Here is a 19466-nt window from a genome sequence, read left to right as displayed (position 1 = left end):
TGGAGGCTTCAGACTGTCCCAAGTAAATAACAGTGTCAACGTCCATAAAAGGTATGAAAAGTCATTGTCAGAATACTCCACCTGCCATCAGACATGCAATCTGGGTTATATGAAGCAATGGGAACACTTTTTGTAAGCGAAGAAAACAAAAACAACGACTTTATTCAAAAATTCCTTTGTCTACGGTCTCCTCTGTGTCACTCCATATCACCATACTGCTTATGCTCTTGTGTGTCCTCCGCACCACAAGGATGCGCTGTTTTATTTCAAATCAAAGCTAAATACACGTAGAAACAGCGCATCCTTGTGGCGCGGAGGACATGGGGGTAAGTGATGATTGACAAAATTTTCATTTTGGCCCTTTAATGAGCATAAGAGATTACTTTCAAAAAAACAAAACAAAAAATAAATCCTGCAGATTCCAAACCTTTGAACAGAAGTGTATATGTCTGGTAATTAGGATAAAATATATAAATCTGGTAAAATAGGGCAAAATTGTTTGTTTTTTTCCATGGTAATACATGGAAAGTCAGTGTAATCATTAAACATTCTCCATTTTGAAACTGGCTCTTGTTTTCCACACATTCAAGCTCTGAGCAGTCCACTTCCTTTAAAAAAATTCAATTTTAAATCTCCTACAAGTGTTTTAAAGCTTCTAGCCTCCATTTATCATGTTCATATTGGCCCCAGATGGCACAAGCGTTCACCTCATTAGTGCTGACAGCTTAGGGCTGAGGTTGTCTGGTCTTCTGTGTCCAAGATGAAGGCATCATGTGGCCCATGTGATTGCAGCGCTGTGCTCCTTTGCTTTCATACGCAGGCTGGTGATGCTGGAGGATTTGCGATCTGGCTCGATGTTGAGATCAAATCCATTAATGGTTCCACTCACTCCAGAGTTGCCAAAAAAACTGCCCATGTGTGTCTGTCCCATGTTCCCACCAGGACTTGGCATACAGAGGAAATCAGACACACCACTAGCAGAGTGAGGGTGAGGGGTCATGCAGGAAGCTACGCTATCACATGATACCACACAGCCAGGTACTGACGAGGCTGCACTGCTACCACTTAACCATGATGGGTTCTGAATCTAAAAAAGAAACAAAACATATTTAATCATTTAAACATATTTAAAGGTATGAGTGAGTCATTTGAATCATTAAATGAAATGATTCATTCATAATGCTGATTCATTCACAAGTGTCTGCCTGCATCCTAATATGCATAATTCCGATCAATTCTTGATCATTAATCTGTTGTATAAAAGCAATATCACTTTTGCAATTGTGTTGCTGGTCTAAGATCAGCATGGCTGTGATTCGGCTGCACGTCACATAATTTTATTAGTTAAACATTAAACACATACATTTTATGACTAAGCATCAAACGCAGTTTTTAAATTTAATCAATTATATTTTTATATAGATCGAAATGTATGATCGTTAATGCAGATTTTCCTTTTACCTGTGCATAGTTTTCTGGTCGTGTAAGAAGAGGAAGCTCATATGCTGTTGAGAAGTGTGTTCGAACCTGCTGCATCTGACCAAAACGTTCTCTTTTTCTCCATTTGGCCCGGCGATTCTGAAACCACACCTGCAGGAAAAGGCCAAATATCTGATTATTTGAAATACACTGTGTATTCTATTGTATAAACTTCATGCTGTTTCTATTTTGGTAATGAATTACTGATGCGGCTTATAACGGTGTACATTATTACTAAAGTCTATCTACTGAAAACTGGATTTTCCCAAAGTGACTTGTAGTGAAAAACTGAGCACATGCAAAGCCATAAATCCTAAGGTACATGAAAGCCATGCCACGGCTCCTTAGATGACGTCTTTAATGTGCTGTCCACACTGCGTTATTTATGTATGGATTTGAACTCTCCCCTGCCAGCACAGGTTGGAGCTCTGCTCTTTGATAGCTGTTCCTCTGTCTTGCTTATGTCTGGAGCAGGTCCACCTCATCAATCACAATGAGGCCAGTTCTGATCTGCTGTTAGTGCGCTGTAACACAAACCAACAACCCCAAACCACTGAGTGCTCTCAGACCTTAGACATAAGCTTCTATATATTATGATTTGTAAGTAAAGGTAATTAATATATATATATATATATATATATATATTAATTACACACATATATATAAATTTTACTGGAAAACTTTAAAAAATAAATAAAATTTTTTACTGGATATAATGTTTCTGCTCTTGCTTGTTACATTAAATTACTAAAATCCAGAAATATAGATATTAACATGTGTATGTCTAAAGCAAATTTTAAGGGATAGTTCACCCAAAAATAAAATTTCTGACATAATATACTCACCCTTATGTCATTCCAAACATATGGATTTCTTTTTTTCTTTTTTTTGCAGAACATTAAGGAAGAAATTTTGAAAAATGTTGGTAACCAAATAGTTTTAGTTTCCATTGATTGCATGGACACAAAATATCATTTGGTTCATTTGGTTACCAACTAAAAATATATATTTTTTATTTTTATGTGGACTATTCCTTAAAACTTTCATATCCAGTGTGTAACAAAGCTCTAAGTGAATGAAAACATCCTGCAAAGTTTAAAATCTGAAAGTGCACCGTGTATTAAGTTATTGTCTCTCAAAAGACTTGACTCTGAATCAATGAAACAATTTGTTTTAAAAACGAATCCGAAGCGGTTTCATGATTACGTCAACATGAAACATTAGCATATTGCCTGCCCACTTGTTGGTCTTTTCACATTGGTCTGAATGAAAATGCAAATTATATCTTTGCCACAAGGTGCAACTTTTGAAGCTGTAACGCTGTACAGTACACAAAACAGCACTGCGCTCACAAAGACTGCTTTATCAGTCAGGCACAATTCAATCAAAATGAGACCAATCGAATAATCGCCGCAGATTAGCGTCACGCAAATGAGGGGTTTGGAAAAAAGATGGAAAAATTGTTGAGCGAATCATTTGGGAGCCGTTGAGCAATTAAGATTAATAATAAATGTAAAAAAAGTGTTGTTTTGTTGTTGGGGCTCCCAATACTAAAATACAAACCTTTCATTACCCATAATAGGGGCACTTTAACTTTGCAGAATTTATTACAGGTAAAATAATGAGTAAATATGTAAATTCAGTCTGATTGTTTCTACCTTAAAAATACATTATATATGCATTACTTACTGTATATCAGTATAAATTTAACACCATCAAATATGTTAATAATAAAGCAATAGGGGACAAAACACAAACAATTGGAGCTCAGTATTCTTCTACGTTTCAGTCGAATAAAGTCATTTTCGGACATTTACATCATCTCATTCATTATTTACTTACTCATTATTGACTTAAACAGACATGCATCTATTGTGTTCAGATGAGAGATTCCATTCATTTATATTACAGATGTTTGTTTTTCCAATATGATCCTGTCAAGTTTCTCCCTCAGCCATGATAGAGAAGGTTTGTTTCTATTTTTCTCCCCAAATGAAACCCGTCAGTAAAACAAAAGGTCTCGGTATGTTATATTTTTTAATGATTTAGAAAAATTGGGCTCCAATCACCAATGGGCCAAACAGATTTCAACACTCTGGTATGTTATTTATGGAAGATGACTCTCATATTTAGTTATCCATTTATGCATGAATATGCTTTCATGGACTGTTTTAAAGGGCAGCGGCAATCTCTCCATACCACTGATCTTAAACTGGGATTGTGGGATGTATGTCTGTCCAGTCACACTACAGTTTCCAAAAGCCTCAAGAGCCCTAGACAGGGTAACAGACTATGGCACGCTGCGGTCACTAGAAAGGGGAACCATAAAAGCAACAAAAGATACAATACATTTCCACTTTTCTTTATTTAAGCTACAAAATATATTGCTTGAATTAGCTTAAGTTTTCCTCTAGGAGCAATTTGTATTTGAAGTAATTTGATCTTTCAGCCCAATGTCATGGCCTGCTCCTGACATCCAAGTGCCATTACGATCATGTCATCTGTTTTGGGAATCTTTGTAATTTAATCCCTGTCTCTTTGGACATTTATATTGTTTTTCCTTGGTCTACGAAATTTAGAGCAATCAGAGATAATGACCAAAGATCAATGACCCGAGCAGCATCTGTGTACTTTCTGTATTTATGTTGTTCCTCTTTCCTCTACAAGGGTGGAAATGTGCTGAAGATGAATTGAAGGACATTGTACAATGTAAATCTTTTTTACATTAAACATTTGGTTTAACGGCTAAACTAAACCAGATGAGCAGACTGTAAGGCATTATAGAGGTATGGAAGCCACTTTCTGCAGCACAATAAAAAAGTAAAGAGGTAATTGTGACTTTTTCACAATTCCGACTTATTTCTCACAATTCCATATATATATATATATATATATATATATATATATATATATATATATGGAAATCTGATCTGACTTTATTTCTCATAATTATGAGATTATATCTTGTAATTTTAAGTTAACATCTCGCAATTCTGACAATGCAGAATTTAGCAATTTTTAATTCTGACATTTTCAAAATTACAGATTTATAGCAAAATTATAACTATATCTTGCAGTTGTGAATTTATATCCTATAATTTTTCAACTTGCAATTTAAACTTTTTTTCTCAGAATTCCAAGTTCACAATTCTTACTTTATTTCTCGCAACTGGGAATATACTGTATATCTTCCGATTTTTAGTTAACATCTCACAATTCAGATTTTTTTCCCAAAATTACTAATTTATAACAATCAAATTATTTATCGCAAATTGTGAGTTTATATGTTGAGTTAACATTTGTTTTTTTCATCATTCTCAGATGCAGTCTTTCTCCTTCGCTCTTCCTTTTCTTCAATCTCAAAATCTGAAGGGAAATAAGGATGTTAGAAAGTGAAAGGGGAGAATGTTCAGGCTGGAGTTTGTTTACATTTCATGTTTAATTTCCTGACGCCTAAGCCCCCGGCTTTCCAGAGCTGCCCCCTCTGACCTCTCAAAGAACCACAGATTGGAGCAGTGGACCTTTTGTGTGGATCCACAGACACACACATACACATAATGTCATTGCACGCTGCCATAAGCACATGTTATATGACTGCCTCACTACACATATGCGCTTGCATCTCAATATGCATGTTTAGAAAATAAAAAGACACCAAATTACATTCCAAAATGTTCCAAGTACTGTATGTCCCAAGGACAAAAACTATGATATCATCCAAAGCATCCTCTTTTACAGAGTGTGAAAGAGGGGAAAAGTCCTATCTGATAGAGAGAGCGAGCAGGACAGAGCAACAGCCAGCACTAAACAACAGCGCTGGGGAGGAAAGCAGGAGGGGCTCATCTCAATTACGTATGTCTGTAGGTATTTTTTTGAAATACGGGTCAAACCCTGTAGTCACTCAACAGAGTCTGCACTGTGTTGTCAGCCTGCAGAAGTAATTAGACTCATGTGTGTGTGTGATAGCTGGTTCTGTTTGGACTCAGAATGAATGCAGTTACGGCACTGCACCCTCAAAACATGGCCAGGTTCCTGACAACGCCTCACTCTCTTCATGGAAATTGATTATGCCATCTCAAACTGTGTTTTCTTCCCCTGGCAGAGAACGTGTGTTTTTTCCTCCCTAACTCTTCTTAACATCCTTAAACACTGTGGTGTAGAGAGGTACATTAAACAGGGACTAGAAGTTTGGAAAGAATATTTGGGTCCAACTTCTCTGTCATGATGTGAGAATTGAGATCTGAGTCTTGCACAGCAGAGGCTATTATCCAATTTTCTTTGCAGAGCAGAACCTAAAAGAGCAGAATCTACAGACTTTATGCTTTGATTTGGGGAGGAAACTATAGAATTCTGAGGAAAAGTGTTTAAAATGTAAAACTGAGTTGCTAGAATTAAATGGAGCTCCTAGAAAATACATTCTGATTTACTGAGGGTATTGTCGAATAATTATTATTATAATATTACATATTAATGAAAGTGTTCATGCTTTATAGTAATAGTCAAAATGATAAAATTGCTTTTTTACAAACTGAAGGACAAGTCACTTTTTGTAATAACTGAGAGGCTACATAGAAATAAAAATAACTGTCAATATTGATTTCTAAATAACTGCAGCTCTTCTGAAATGTATATAAATCTAAAGCATATTGTCATCTACTGTAGACAGCAAATTACTACAAAGACGGGCTGACCAGGCCTACCTGCACCCTTGCTTCTGTGAGGTCTGTCCTGAGTGCTAGTTGTTCTCGAGCATAGACATCTGGGTAATGTGTCTTCTGGAAAACCTTCTCCAGCTCCTCTAGCTGATAGCTGGTGAAGGTGGTGCGGTTCCGTCTCTTCTTGCCTTTGTTGCTCTCAGCCTCACTCTTGTCCAGAGGACTGCCGAGCTCAGGGACAGGCCGTTCTGCTTGAGCTTTGACCCTGGAGTCTTTCACATTGATGTAGCTACCATCAATACCTGTGGGATCAGCAGACTGAGGCATCTCTGTGTCTGTCAATCCAGTGCCATCTTTACCTGGAAATAGACATAATCAGTTGTGAATTTAGTGTTTGCACAAAATATAGGAGAAAGAGGGTTTATGTTGTCCTGTTTCTCAACCCATCACCATCCTTATAGCAGTGTTGGTGAAGTCTCTGAAGTGTGGAGACAATTTAACATTCACAAAACCTCTCATCTGCTCCTATACAAATATTCTTTATTTCAACATAAACAGGGTTCTGTTGTCACGTCTAATGTAAAACAAGCCTTAGTTGAAAATATGTTCTCCATGTTGGATAACTGAATCAGTATCTTGATGAAAGTACAAACCTGCCAGGATTGTAAGTAAATAAACAAGACATGCCTGTTCAAATCAAGCTCTACTGAGGCTCTCAGTTCCATGATCGTTTCAACAGTGTGTGTTATAGTCCCAGTCTGAACCCTTTCCACTCGTTTTTGCTTATTTTGCACTTGATGTAATTTTGAGGATGCTGAGCTGGGATAATATTGTTTAATAGTATTATGTGCTGAAAAAGTGATAATATGGCAGGCTCCTTACTGCTAAAACTGATTTCTAGCTAGCATGTTATGCATTCCAAATATTAAACAGTTAATTAATAATCTCACTTTTTGCAAAATTTAAGCTTGACTGGAAATAATGCACTTTATTTTTTTTTATTAATTTTTTTATAACAAGTATTTTTAACTATTATGAACTACCATTTAAATTATTTGATATAATGCACTCATTATGTACTGCACATACATGTTTATAAATTGCATATATTGCATATTTAAATAAAACAATGTTACTACATTTATAATTATAGTATTGTATAATAATACAATACTGATCCTTTTATGACCCCTTAGCCCCTTAAACCTAACCATACCATAAAAACTGTCCAAAGTCTTAGATTTCAATTCTATCACAATAAAAGGCAAAAATGGCAAAAAATAAATGGCTATAGATATATATTTAAACAAAAATTCAAATAACAATATATATACAGTACAGACCAAACGTTTGGACACACCTTCTCATTCAAAGAGTTTTCTTTATTTTCATGACTAGGAAAATTGTAGAGTCACACTGAAGGCATCAAGGGCTATTTGACCAAGAAGGAGAGTGATGGGGTGCTGCGCCAGATGACCTGGCCTCCACAGTCACCGGACCTGAACCCAATCGAGATGGTTTAGGGGTGAGCTGGACCGCAGACAGAAGGCCAAAGGGTCAACAAGTGCTAAGCATCTCTCGGGGAACTCCTTCAAGACTGTTGGAAGATCATTTCAGGTGACTACCTCTTGAAGCTCATCAAGAGAATGCCAAGAGTGTGCAAAGCAGTAATCAAAGCAAAAGGTGTCTACTTTGAAGAACCTACAATATGACATATTTTCAGTTGTTTCACACTTTTTTGTTTTGTATATAATTCCACATGCGTTAATTCATAGTTTTGATGCCTTCAGTGTGACTCTACAATTTTCATAGTCATGAAAATAAAGAAAACTCTTTGAATGAGAAGGTATGTCTAAACTTTTGGTCTGTACTGTATATATATATATATATATATATAATTTTTTTTATTATTATTATTATTATTATTTTTTCTTCTTCTATATTTCAATGCAAAATAATAATAACTTTTTTTAAACAAAAAATAAATAAATTAGAAATGAAGAAATGCCTCAGTGTCATGTATTTTCCTGTTTTTCCCTTCCTCTTGTGATATGGCATGGCAGGTCAAAATCAAAGGTAATCATGGGCCAGTTTTAGCCTGCAGGCCCTGGTTTAGAGTATCAGTTTTTGCCATAACATTTTTTTAAGATAACACACTGCCTCTGTCTCTCTGTGTTTGGCAGACAACTCATCATAATTGCTGTGGTGAGCACTTTCAGTCCCACCCTGCTGTCTTTCCTTGGCTGTTTAGCCCATGTTATGCTGAATCTGCGTACCACCAAAGTTTTTAAACAGTGCCATTGCATGTTTTGCATTTCAGAGCCAAAGCTCCTTGGTTTTGGCTAACATTATGCATTGACAGCAATAGTCTGGGTTTGAAAACAGTCCAAATGCTTGTGGATTTTAGAGTTGCTCTGTGTTATTGTCTGCTTGCTATATAGAATGCAGAATCTAACTAATGACTGGGAGATAAACATTTCATCAGATACTGTTTTTAAAAAAGCTGCAAAATGCGCTATTTGAAACATTGCAGAAGCCTGCATTTGCATTAACTAGTCTGTGCCTGGCCATTTATACTTGATATATAACAGCACTCGTTGACACAATGCCTCAGCACTTCAACAGAATTCCACAGTGCCTTGATTTAACTTCATTGCGCAATGAGAGAGCCAGTTCCCTTGTAGTAGCCTTGGATAAAATATATTGCTCAAGGACGCACTAGTGAAAGGGAATCTCTGTAAATACAATAACAATTCTATGAGGATATCACCTGTTACCTTTGGACAGTCTGCCCATTTAACATTAGATTACATTTATGCATTTGGCAGATGCTTTTATCCAAAGCGAATTGCATTGCAAGCTATACATTTCATCAAGTTAATCTATTCCTTGGGTATTAAACCCATGATCCCATGATCCGTCGCTAGTGGGGTGAAAGGTGGTGATGATTATAGGGGCCCACGGCTGAGGGGGGGCCCCGGCGATCTCAACTGGCTGAGACCAGCCTAAAAAGACGCTCAGGACAGTTGACAGGCCACTGCTGCATGTTGTCAGAGGCGTCATGCCCATTCGAAGTGAGGGGGCACGTGCCCCCTCAGATTTCTGAGCCAAGTGGATTTTAAATGCAGCTTCAAAACAACAACAAAAAAATATAAATATTTTTATATTTATAAAAAAAATATTATTATAAAAATATTATTTATATAGCCGAATAATATTTTTTTATATATTTGATACAATCACAGCGGTGAGATTAGATCGTTCAGTGCACAGCATCAGCTGCTAAATTCAAATCTGTGTTCGCTGGCCGGCGCTGAGCCAGAGACAGAAGCGTTCGTACAACGCGTCATGATAACCAATCAGAAACTATTCTGTTGCGCTTATGCAATGGCCAATCAGAGACGTCCAGAAGAGTAATCACTAAAACGCTGTGTTTTGTTCACTTGCTCACTGGCTGAATTATTTAGCGAATTCTCTCATCAGAAACAACAAAAAGTGCAGATGTGCGTACGAATGTAAGTAAGATATTAGTTTCATAATGTAAAGTGCTTCAGTGATTTTAATGGGAGTTTTTGAGAGAGCCTGAACTCTGGCTAGACTGAATGAAAATGTTTTTTTGATAATGAAAATGTTCTTTACTCTCTGTAAAATTAAAGTGTTAAAATAAGTAACTTACAATATTGTTATTAAAATTACATTTAATGCAAATTCAGTCGTATTAAAAATATTTTATGACATGATATGGCACTTATGTAAAAAGTCGGGTTTTTATATGTAGTTAATAGATTACACTACATTTCCATATATTGATCAAATAACAATCTATAAAGGTGCAAAACGCGTTTACCTACACATATTTGAGAAACGAGATATTTCCTGATATATTAAACATGTTTGGAATTGTTTTGAATAAAAAAAAAAAAAATAAAAAACATAAGCCTATATCAGTTATACAGTGCTTTCGTAGAATGACTTATACCACCCCCCCAAATGTGCCCCTCAAAAATCATGAATGCATGACGCCCCTGCATGTTGTCACGAAAGCTTGTCATTTTCATGTGTTTTTAAGCCTTGCCACTTGCCAATTTAAACATTCAATAGAGTTTAAAGCATTCAAAAACAAGACACAGAAAAGCTCAACTGAGTAGCTGGTTACTCGCCCGCTGTGTTCGCACACTGTGAGCCGCGTCTCACAGACAGCAACAATGAACCGAGCTCTCCTTTGCAAAGTTCTCTTCGAAGTTCCTCCTGCACTTGAACGAACAAATACAAATCGCAGTTGTTTAAACAAACAGAAAAAAAGTGAAAGAGCTCAATTCAGGTGTTCTGGTGTTCAGGGCTCACGCAGAGAGAGGCGGCTCAAAACGCTTGAACACTGAATTTGCTTCTTTTTGCTCTTGTACCGACAAATACATACAAAATGTTTTAAAATGCCCGTCTTGGAAAGTTTGTTCGAAAAAAGCTGTCGGTTATGTCTTAAGTGACCTTAAACAGTTGAGGAAAAAATCGGATGTGAGGGCATTCATTCTCTCTTAAAGTGACCGCACCTAATTTAGCAACTAGCTGCTGTAATGATAATCCAAGAAAATGCAAGAAAGAAAATCACTCACTGCTCTTGACTGAATTACATTTGGAGTTAAGAATTAATGCACAGTCAAAACCAACAAATCTCAACTCAACTAAACAAATTAGAATACTTCATAAGACCAATAAAAAAAATTAAAAAAAATAATAATAATTATATATATATATATATATATATATTGTAGTGAATTATTCAACTTCTGGAAAGTATGTTCATTTACTGTACGTGTACTCAATACCATGGTCATTTAACCAACTTTTGGTGCTTTTGGCAGTGTGAGCAGGTGCCAAATCTTGCTGGAAAATTAATTCAGCATCTTCAAAAAACACAATGGACCAACACCAGCAGATGACATTGCACCCTAAATCATCACAGACTGTAGAAACTTAAAATTGGACTTCAAGCAACTTGGGCTATGAGCTTCTCCACCCTTCCTCCAGACTCTAGGACCTTGGTTTCCAAATGAAATACAAAACTTGCTCTCATCTAAAAAAAGAGGACTTTGGACTACTGGGCAACAGCCCAGTTCTTCTTCTCTTTAGCCCATGTAAGACGCCTCTGACGTTGTCTGTGGTTCAGAAAATTCCTTGACACGTCTGTGTGTGGTGGCTCTTGATGCAGTGACTCCAGCCTCAGTCCATTCCTTGTAAAGTTCACTCAAATTCTTGAATTAATTTTGCTTGACAATCCTCATAAGGCTGCGGTTCTCTCGGTTAGTTGTGCATCTTTTTCTTGCACATATTTTCCTTCCACTCAATTTTCTGTTTACATGCTTGGATACAGCACTCTGTGAACAGCCAGCTTCTTTGGCAATCAATGTTTGTGGCTTACCCTCCTTGTGAGGGGTGTCAATGATTGTCTTGTGGACAACTATCAGATCAGATCAGATCTTCCTCATGATTGTGTAGCCTAGTGAACCAAACTGAGAGACCATTTTGAAGGCTCAGGAAACCTTTGCAGGTGTTTTGAGTCGATTAGCTGATTGGCGTATCACCATATTCTAATTTGTTGAGATAGTAAATTAGTGGGTTTTTGTTAAATGTGAGCCAAAATCATCACAATTAAAAGAACCAAAGACTTAAACTACTTCAGTCTGTGTGTGGTTGAGTTTATTTAATACACGTTTTTCACAATTTGAGTTGAATTACTGAAATAAATTTACTTTTCTACCACATTCTAATTTATTGAGATGCACCTGTATGTACGTGAGTATAGCAAAATAATGAGAACTGTGACTTATTATACCCAAAAATTCTTCATGCCCTTCATGCCCTGCAAACTCCAGCTACAGGTCTGTTTGTTAGCATGATGCTATACTACTTGAGATACAAGAATGCACAACTAGTACCAAATTCCTGCCTACAAGCTCACATCCCTTCCATAGGTGACGATATGAATATGAAAATTAAAAATTTTCCTAAGGTCATACTAGCAAATATCCCCTTTGGAAACAAATCTAATAATGAATAAATCACATCTTTTACAGTTCTACTTCAGGACTGATATTGGTATTGCAAAAGTCCTCCAGCCTAATCTATTCTTGCATTTTACTTTCTGTTACACTAATACCACTTTTAAATAATAAATTCACACCCAGGCAGAATGTTTAATTGGAGTACATGCTTCAAGCAGTCACTCCCCTGAGAACACTAACTCCGTCCTGATGAAGTCGACTGTGTCTTTGAATTAGTAGAGGTCAGATGTTTACTAGGAGCGGCTATTTGGTCACTTCAAGAAACAAGGAGAAAAAAATCTAAGTGTGATTTAACTAGCTGTTAAGCAGCACGGCACCTGTTAGCTTTTATAAAACATGATGGTTTGGGTCAGCTCTAGAAATAAGACACCCTGTAAATCACAAAAACACTGTCAGTAACATTCATGCAATTTTAGTCTGAATAATGTCATTATCTTCAAAAATAAAGCTTCCAAAAGTAGGTTTTTGCAGCAATGACATAAAGAACAATTTCCACAAAAAGTCTTCCAGTGAAAAGTTCTTATAAGAAAATTTTTGTAATGCTAATATTTTTTTATTTGTCCACTAAAGAACCTTTTGTGCAATTAAAAAGTTCAGTGGATATTAAATCCATTGTTATGGATTCTTCTTGGAACCGTAGATACCAGTAAAGAACTTTTATTTTCAATAAGGTTCTAATTATAAACAAGAAAGTTCTAATCTAAGTTACATAATCCAAAAAATATGTCCTCCAACTGAAAAACTCAAGCAATTAATTGATTGTTCACTTCTGACACTTCTGTATGTTGCGGATACAGGTATCTGTGCAAAGCAAAACTTCCAGATGTTCCTTTGAGAAGATCAATGCTTGCGAGCCGCACAGGAATGTGGATTCTGTGGGAAACCAGGACAGTGCTTCCGGTAAATCTGAGCTCCTGATAAATGACCTCACACATGACTCCCATATACTGCAGAACTGTGCCAGCTTTTTGTCTCCAAGACTTCACTCCCAGATGTGCACTATAACTTAAAATAGCTCCTGAAAAGGATGGGAATATTATTGTCTTCATTGCATGCACTGTAGAGTAAATTATATTGCATATTGCTGATTATGTATAGAGATGTGTGTGTGCATGTGTGTGTGTGTGAGAGTGTATAATCTAGCATAATCTTATATGGTGTATATATATATATATATATATATATATATATACACACAATTCAGCTGTAGTTTCCAGAACTTTACTGTTAAATTTTTTAGCAATATTTTACAGTACTTTTTTTTATTTAACTTCAATCTGCAGTAAAAAAATAAAACAAATAAATAAAAATAGCTGTAAAATTCAAAACATCATACATTATGCAAAATTAGGGTAACAGAAGCAATCAAAACAACAAAGAGCAATAGTATAGAACTGTTGTGATTCCAGTTAGTCTAATGCAGTACAAATAGCAAGTTTTATATATATATATAAACACATTCAGGAGCCCTTCCGGGGCTTAACTGGGGAGCAGGAGCCCTTCCGGGGCTTAACTAGGGAACTGTCCGTGTCTTTCTCCCTCATGGCAGGCGGTGTTGCTGACTCACACACCTGGACTGACGTCACGGCATCTTGCTTCACGGCGATCCTTAGCTCTGACGCTTTATGCAGGGCGATGGCTCATCGGTCGCGGTGGACTCTGGCTCGGGCATGCACTCCGCACATCGGAGAGATGGTGGGCTGGGATCTGGGTCCCGAGTGGACCTGGCGAGATCCTCCATCGGACAGACGGTGAGATGTGACCCGTTTCTCACCAGAGTCCACACCACGAATGCACCAAATTCCTCCCGAGGACCATCTTCGGACGTCAACGCTCTGCACTCGGAGTTCAGGCTGGCATTATAGAACGTGCAAAGCATGTCGTCTGGGTAGCTGGTGATGTTAGCTAGCAGTAGGAACTGTCTCATATGGTCCTCAAGAGAAGGTCCTTTCTGTTCCAGCAATAGGAGGAGGAATTTGGTGTGAAAGAGGGGATCCATAACACAATGGAAAGAAAAAAGGACTGAGGAAAACTAGAAAACAAACGGAGGGGAGACACGCAATTTACACTGTTTTAGGTCGGGTCTTCGGCCACAGTACTTTCCCGGAAGGAACACGTAGTCGAGAATTATCGAGAGAGTCTTTATTAATCCAACACAGTGGTAAAATCCAACATGAAACTACACACGTACTGACTTGTAGACATGACAAACACAGACTTAAAGGACATGGGTTTTAAAGACTAAGGAGGCACACCACTGGGGGTCACACAAAACATGGCGAATGGAACATATGCAGGAAAAACACAACAGTATGAGTCCAGGGGTGTGACAGTGTGGATTTAGCCCTGTCATCTGGATTATTCAAAATTAAACTCTCCGTTGTCTGCCTGTGCCTAATAAAAGAATAAAAGCTTTGTTTACTTCCATGTCCAAATACCCAAAAAGCCTCTTACCTTGTAGGCCATGTGATACACCAGGTAAGAATGTGACTTCATGATGTATCCTTATAGTTTAGGGATACAGCAAGGATAAAAGCAAGAACTTCATTGTCCTTTACTCAAAGCATTGTCCTTTACTCAAAGCTTAATTTAATTAAAATATTTTGTCACACCTAAATATTTTTTATCCACACAATTAGGCGACATACCAGAAAACTGTGCAGAATTAATCAAATGTGTTAAACCTTTAAGATTCAAGCTCCACATGCAGATCAAGCTTGCTACAGTAAATGCTTAATAGCCAACTTAATATTTCATAAATTGTTGAATGCTGGTTTATTTGAACATGTCATTTTGTATGGAAAGGTTATATAAACCAGTCAGCAATTGTTGTTTTAGGCCTCCAGTTGTGGGGGAATGAAAGCATGAATGATATCTCTGGGAGTCCGTACCACACATCTGCCTCTGAATAATGCCCTATATTCCCTACTGCTGTGAGTCATGTATCACTCAGGTTTCATGCTTTGCTGTGGTACTCCATTAATTATTTCCCATTTACAAAAATGTATCAAATTTTTAACTGATTTCATAAGAACTGTCAGATTACAGAATTAGTTGGGGATTAATCCTTATATTCCTTCTTTGGAAGTAGTACTAAAAGATTGATACTCAAGTCAGTTCTTATGTACAATTTAAAAAAGTAAAATAATAATAATAATAAAAAAGTTTGGCCGTGTATTATAGTTTTCAACAGTAACAAAGCATGTTTATCATGGGTTGAAACTGTCACTGTATATTTACTGGGCTCTGATTGGCTGGAAAGAGCTAACCCCCTATCATATTTTGGATATAGGTGGTGTGATCAAAAGTTTACAACCCGCACTTGAAGAAGTGTTATCTTGAGTCAGAGTACATGTTCCCTTCTCTCTGTGTTGATCAAAAGTTTGTCCTACATTCTCAGCTTTCCAGTGTTCTCCGACTGGTCAATCAGACTTTGCATGAGGCTTGATCTTACCCCTTGACATCTACAGCTCAAACCACAAATACTCTCCAAGTATGGTGTGGGAACCACACAGTGTTCGTTCTCCTCAAACCGCAGACAGGAAAAACGCTCTAAGTACAGCACTGTCTATGCATCAGCTAACATTAATATCTTCATGAAAGGGATTATATCATATCCTCATGCCTGTTTACACCCAGGAATTTGGTATTACTAACAATTTAATAAACATTATTTTCTGAAAACCTTGTATTAAAATATTACATCCATGTCCAGTATTTTCTTTAAAAAAAATTGTATTTACTAATTTTTAATAACTTGGATGGAATGGATTTTTTTAAAATAATGGTAATAGCCTCAAAATACAGTAAACTATATGCCAAATTAGGGTTTAAAGATTTGTTAATTGTGTTTAAACCTGTCCTATGTATACTATTGTCTCTTTAAATGTGATTATTATTACAGAAGACAATAAACATTTTATGTACATATGCACAATAACAAGAATATTATTTGTTTTGATTATACTGTACTATACTTTAATGAAAGAGCAGTAAATGCAAGGCTGTAGGTAATATGCAGTCCTTTTTTTGCGTGTGTGTGATTTGTTTGCTTGTTTTGTTTTAGTCATTTCTAATAATAATCTGGATGCTTGATTTCCCGAAGATCCGAATGGTTTGAATGCTAAGATTGTTTTCGATAGAATTAATCAGTGTAGTTATTTTAAAAGCAGTTGAAACCAAATATAAGCTTCGTTTTTATAGGTCCTGTGCAGAAAAATACAAACAGGCTACAAGATACAAATAGACCTACACAATACCATAGTTCATTAATTGTTTAACTATTTTTATTACTCACTCACTCAGAGCAGCATATTAATCATTTAATTTCAACTGTCTTAAATTGTCGTAATAAACCGACTGTTCTGACTACATGCATGGAGAAAAATTACGAGATGGTAGGCTAAAATAAAAAATAATTAAATCTTAAATGAAGTATAGGCTACAAATAATTTAATGAATCGATAAGGATTTTTCTGACGCCAATAACAGCCTCCTTTAATGTAGCCTTAAAGACTTTGATGATAAATTCGGTGTCTGTTTTCACTGGCCTGCGGTCAACACATCGTAAATAGCCCATGCGTGATTTACAGCCACGAAGATGGATTTTCATGCCACTGTTTGTAAGTAAGAATAGGATGCTAATCTGACTTTAAGTCACTGTATGCATTTAGTAACATCTTTTCATGACTTCTGCTTTGATTGTTTATGAGACCACCAGACGAATTGTTAATATTTCGGAGTAAAAACCACCAGAAGTTTCTGCAACATCTTAGTGACCATAAAATGTAGTATGTGACATATAACAGGCGAGAATGAGTGTGGATTTGAATAATTGCAGCCTTACGGTTTGTAGCCTAATGGTCCGATAAATCATTCTAAGGCAAAGTCTATTTTATAATAGCCTATAGGCTATACATGTCTGAATAAATGAATCGGGCCTAATTATGTTTAACATTTATTTAGCGAAATAAAAACATTCTTCGATTTAATAAATACAAAGATGTCATGAAGAAAAATCAATCCTAGACAATTTTGCGATAATGTCAGTAACAGGGATTTAGATTTTTAGATTTTGCGGATAATATTACGGTTTTAAAGTTGTTGGGGGTTTTTTTTCGGACTAAATAATTTTCAGAATAAATCATTTTCAGAATAAAATAATTGAAATATTCTAAATATTTAAAGTTTCAACTACACTTTTTTAATCATTTATTTAAAAGTGGTACAATTAAAATTGAAAACAAAAATTGTGGGACGTCAGCACCACTTTGACTCTGGCTACTTTAACATTTAAGGCACGTAAAACGGTTTTTTTTTTTTTGCGGGGTGTGCTGTGCATGTTGTATAACAAATGTGCGAAAGTTGAAGTTTACAGGCTACTCAGATTGTTAAAGGCCTTCTTTTACCCTCAACCGGTATATGTTACACGGAGAAATTATGGTGTTGAGGTGAAAATCTGACCAAATTGTAGTCCTATGCAATTTCTGAAGTTATAGCCTACTAAAAAATGAACACACAAACCATGTGCCATAGATGCCACTCACCATAACACGAGATGAGCGCGCCGTCCTTCTGTTCGCTGTCTTCAGGGGGAGTTTTGCATGTGGGTCTCTGCATGAAAAGATGGTACTTGCTGTAGGCGCTCTCGGGTGTGCTATCATCCAGTGACGGACACTCTTGGTGGAAAGGACTCGGTGGCTTGTCCCCGTAAGATTGACCTTTGGCGGGGATGAAAGTGGGACTGTATTTGGAGTCGCTCGTTTGGAACGTCCTGTAAGGACTGTCCTGTTGGACTCTTCCTTGCCCTGATGATGGCGAATAATATGAATCCATTGAGGTCATATCGCAGTATGAGACGCACGTTTCTGCGTTCATACCGATAAAAAAAAACGGCAAAATATCCTAACTTTTTTTTATTATTTGTAAATCTAAACGTCACCCTCGCTTGAGTGTCCTCTCATTCACAGACATGCACTTTCTCACACACCCACACCAGGGCGACAGCTGGAGTTGGTTAAAATGATTCAGATGTTTTCCAGAGACTAGGCAAAAGCAAATGCTAGAAAGCGTCTTTTAAGGTATGCAGGAGAGAGAGAGAGAATTCTGGACGGAGGATGTTGTCCTGGTGTCTGCTGGAGTCGGTGGCCCAATCATGATAACTAAGAGGTCAACTAACACGTGAGGAACACAACGCATGACAGTAAAGCAATTAGGGACATGACTGACTATAATGACATACACAAACATTTTACACGAAAATGTTTGAAAAACTTCCCTCATTAGCTACTTATTCAAAATAGTTAAAAACTGTAACTGAAAAATGCAATGTAAAATATATGAAAAAAGAGATATATGCACAAAAGTAGGAAAGTTTGTAAAAAAAAGAAAAGAAAACAACACATTTCTGATATTTTGCAATTATACAAGTTTACTTTTTCAATTAAATCAGCTTTATGCTGGTTGTGATTTAATTAATGAATATCTTGCTGGTTAAGTTGTAAAGCCATCAGTTTAACCAAAGACAAATGGGTTACAAGATGAGATCACCACCTTTGAATAAGTTAAATAAGTTATAAAGACTCTGTAAAAAAAAAAAAAAATAATAATATTGGATTTTCACAATTTTTGCATTAATGTAGCTATATGTATGTTTTAATGTCACATTTTGTTCTGTATTTTTATCAGGATGTTTTAATAATAGCCTATTGCAAGCATGCAAATGACTGAAAATAACAGCTTTTGCAGCTCTGACAGATCTGCATCTCACTAACAATGTGCTCAGCAGCATTATGAACAGAGTCATGTTTTTGCTTGTATGTTTGTTTTTGTTTGGTTTTGGCCAAACATAGCCTATTACGTTTTTGCAGTACAAGGACAGTACAAACATCTGTGTATATTTCTGCGGTCACAGATAATTTTAAGGTAGGCTAATCAGTGATATATGTGAGAAGTTTTTTTCTCTAATTAAGTTGCATATTTTAGAAAAAGGAAGCTGTATAATATGTGATCTCTCTAAGACTGTATTCTTGGGAACTGAACCTGTGATTTTTGCATTGCTTTTGGCATGCACTAGCTCAGTTACTACGTTTGGTTTGTAAGTCTGTAAGTTTTGTACTTTATTCAACAATTTATACGATGTAATAGTACACATGCATTGTCAGAACAACAGCAACAATAACTTTAACCATTACAATGCTGCATCATTGAAGGCTTATAACTGATTGTATCCACCAAAAATGTATTTTCTAATCTGTTTACAATGAAATTTTTT

General features: G+C 36.4%; 1 protein-coding gene across 1 annotated transcript; it reads right to left on the bottom strand.

Annotated features, from left to right (window-relative positions):
• Positions 1 to 346: 346 nt before the first annotated feature.
• Positions 347 to 18337, bottom strand: LOC132101405 (homeobox protein aristaless-like 4). The gene is made up of 4 exons (XM_059506337.1): positions 17740 to 18337; positions 6180 to 6493; positions 1462 to 1590; positions 347 to 1087 (listed from the first exon to the last, which is right to left on the bottom strand). Exons 1-4 carry the CDS (start codon positions 18068 to 18070, stop codon positions 770 to 772), a joined length of 1092 nt encoding a protein of 363 aa, XP_059362320.1. The 5' UTR covers positions 18071 to 18337; the 3' UTR covers positions 347 to 769.
• Between the last annotated feature and the right edge of the window lie 1129 nt (positions 18338 to 19466).

The sequence above is a fragment of the Carassius carassius genome, chromosome 23, assembly GCF_963082965.1.
Source record: "Carassius carassius chromosome 23, fCarCar2.1, whole genome shotgun sequence".
In the NCBI taxonomy this organism is placed as follows: Eukaryota; Metazoa; Chordata; class Actinopteri; order Cypriniformes; family Cyprinidae; genus Carassius; species Carassius carassius.
The sequence above is the reverse complement of the archived record's forward strand: the minus strand, read 5'-3'. Positions and strand labels throughout refer to the sequence as shown.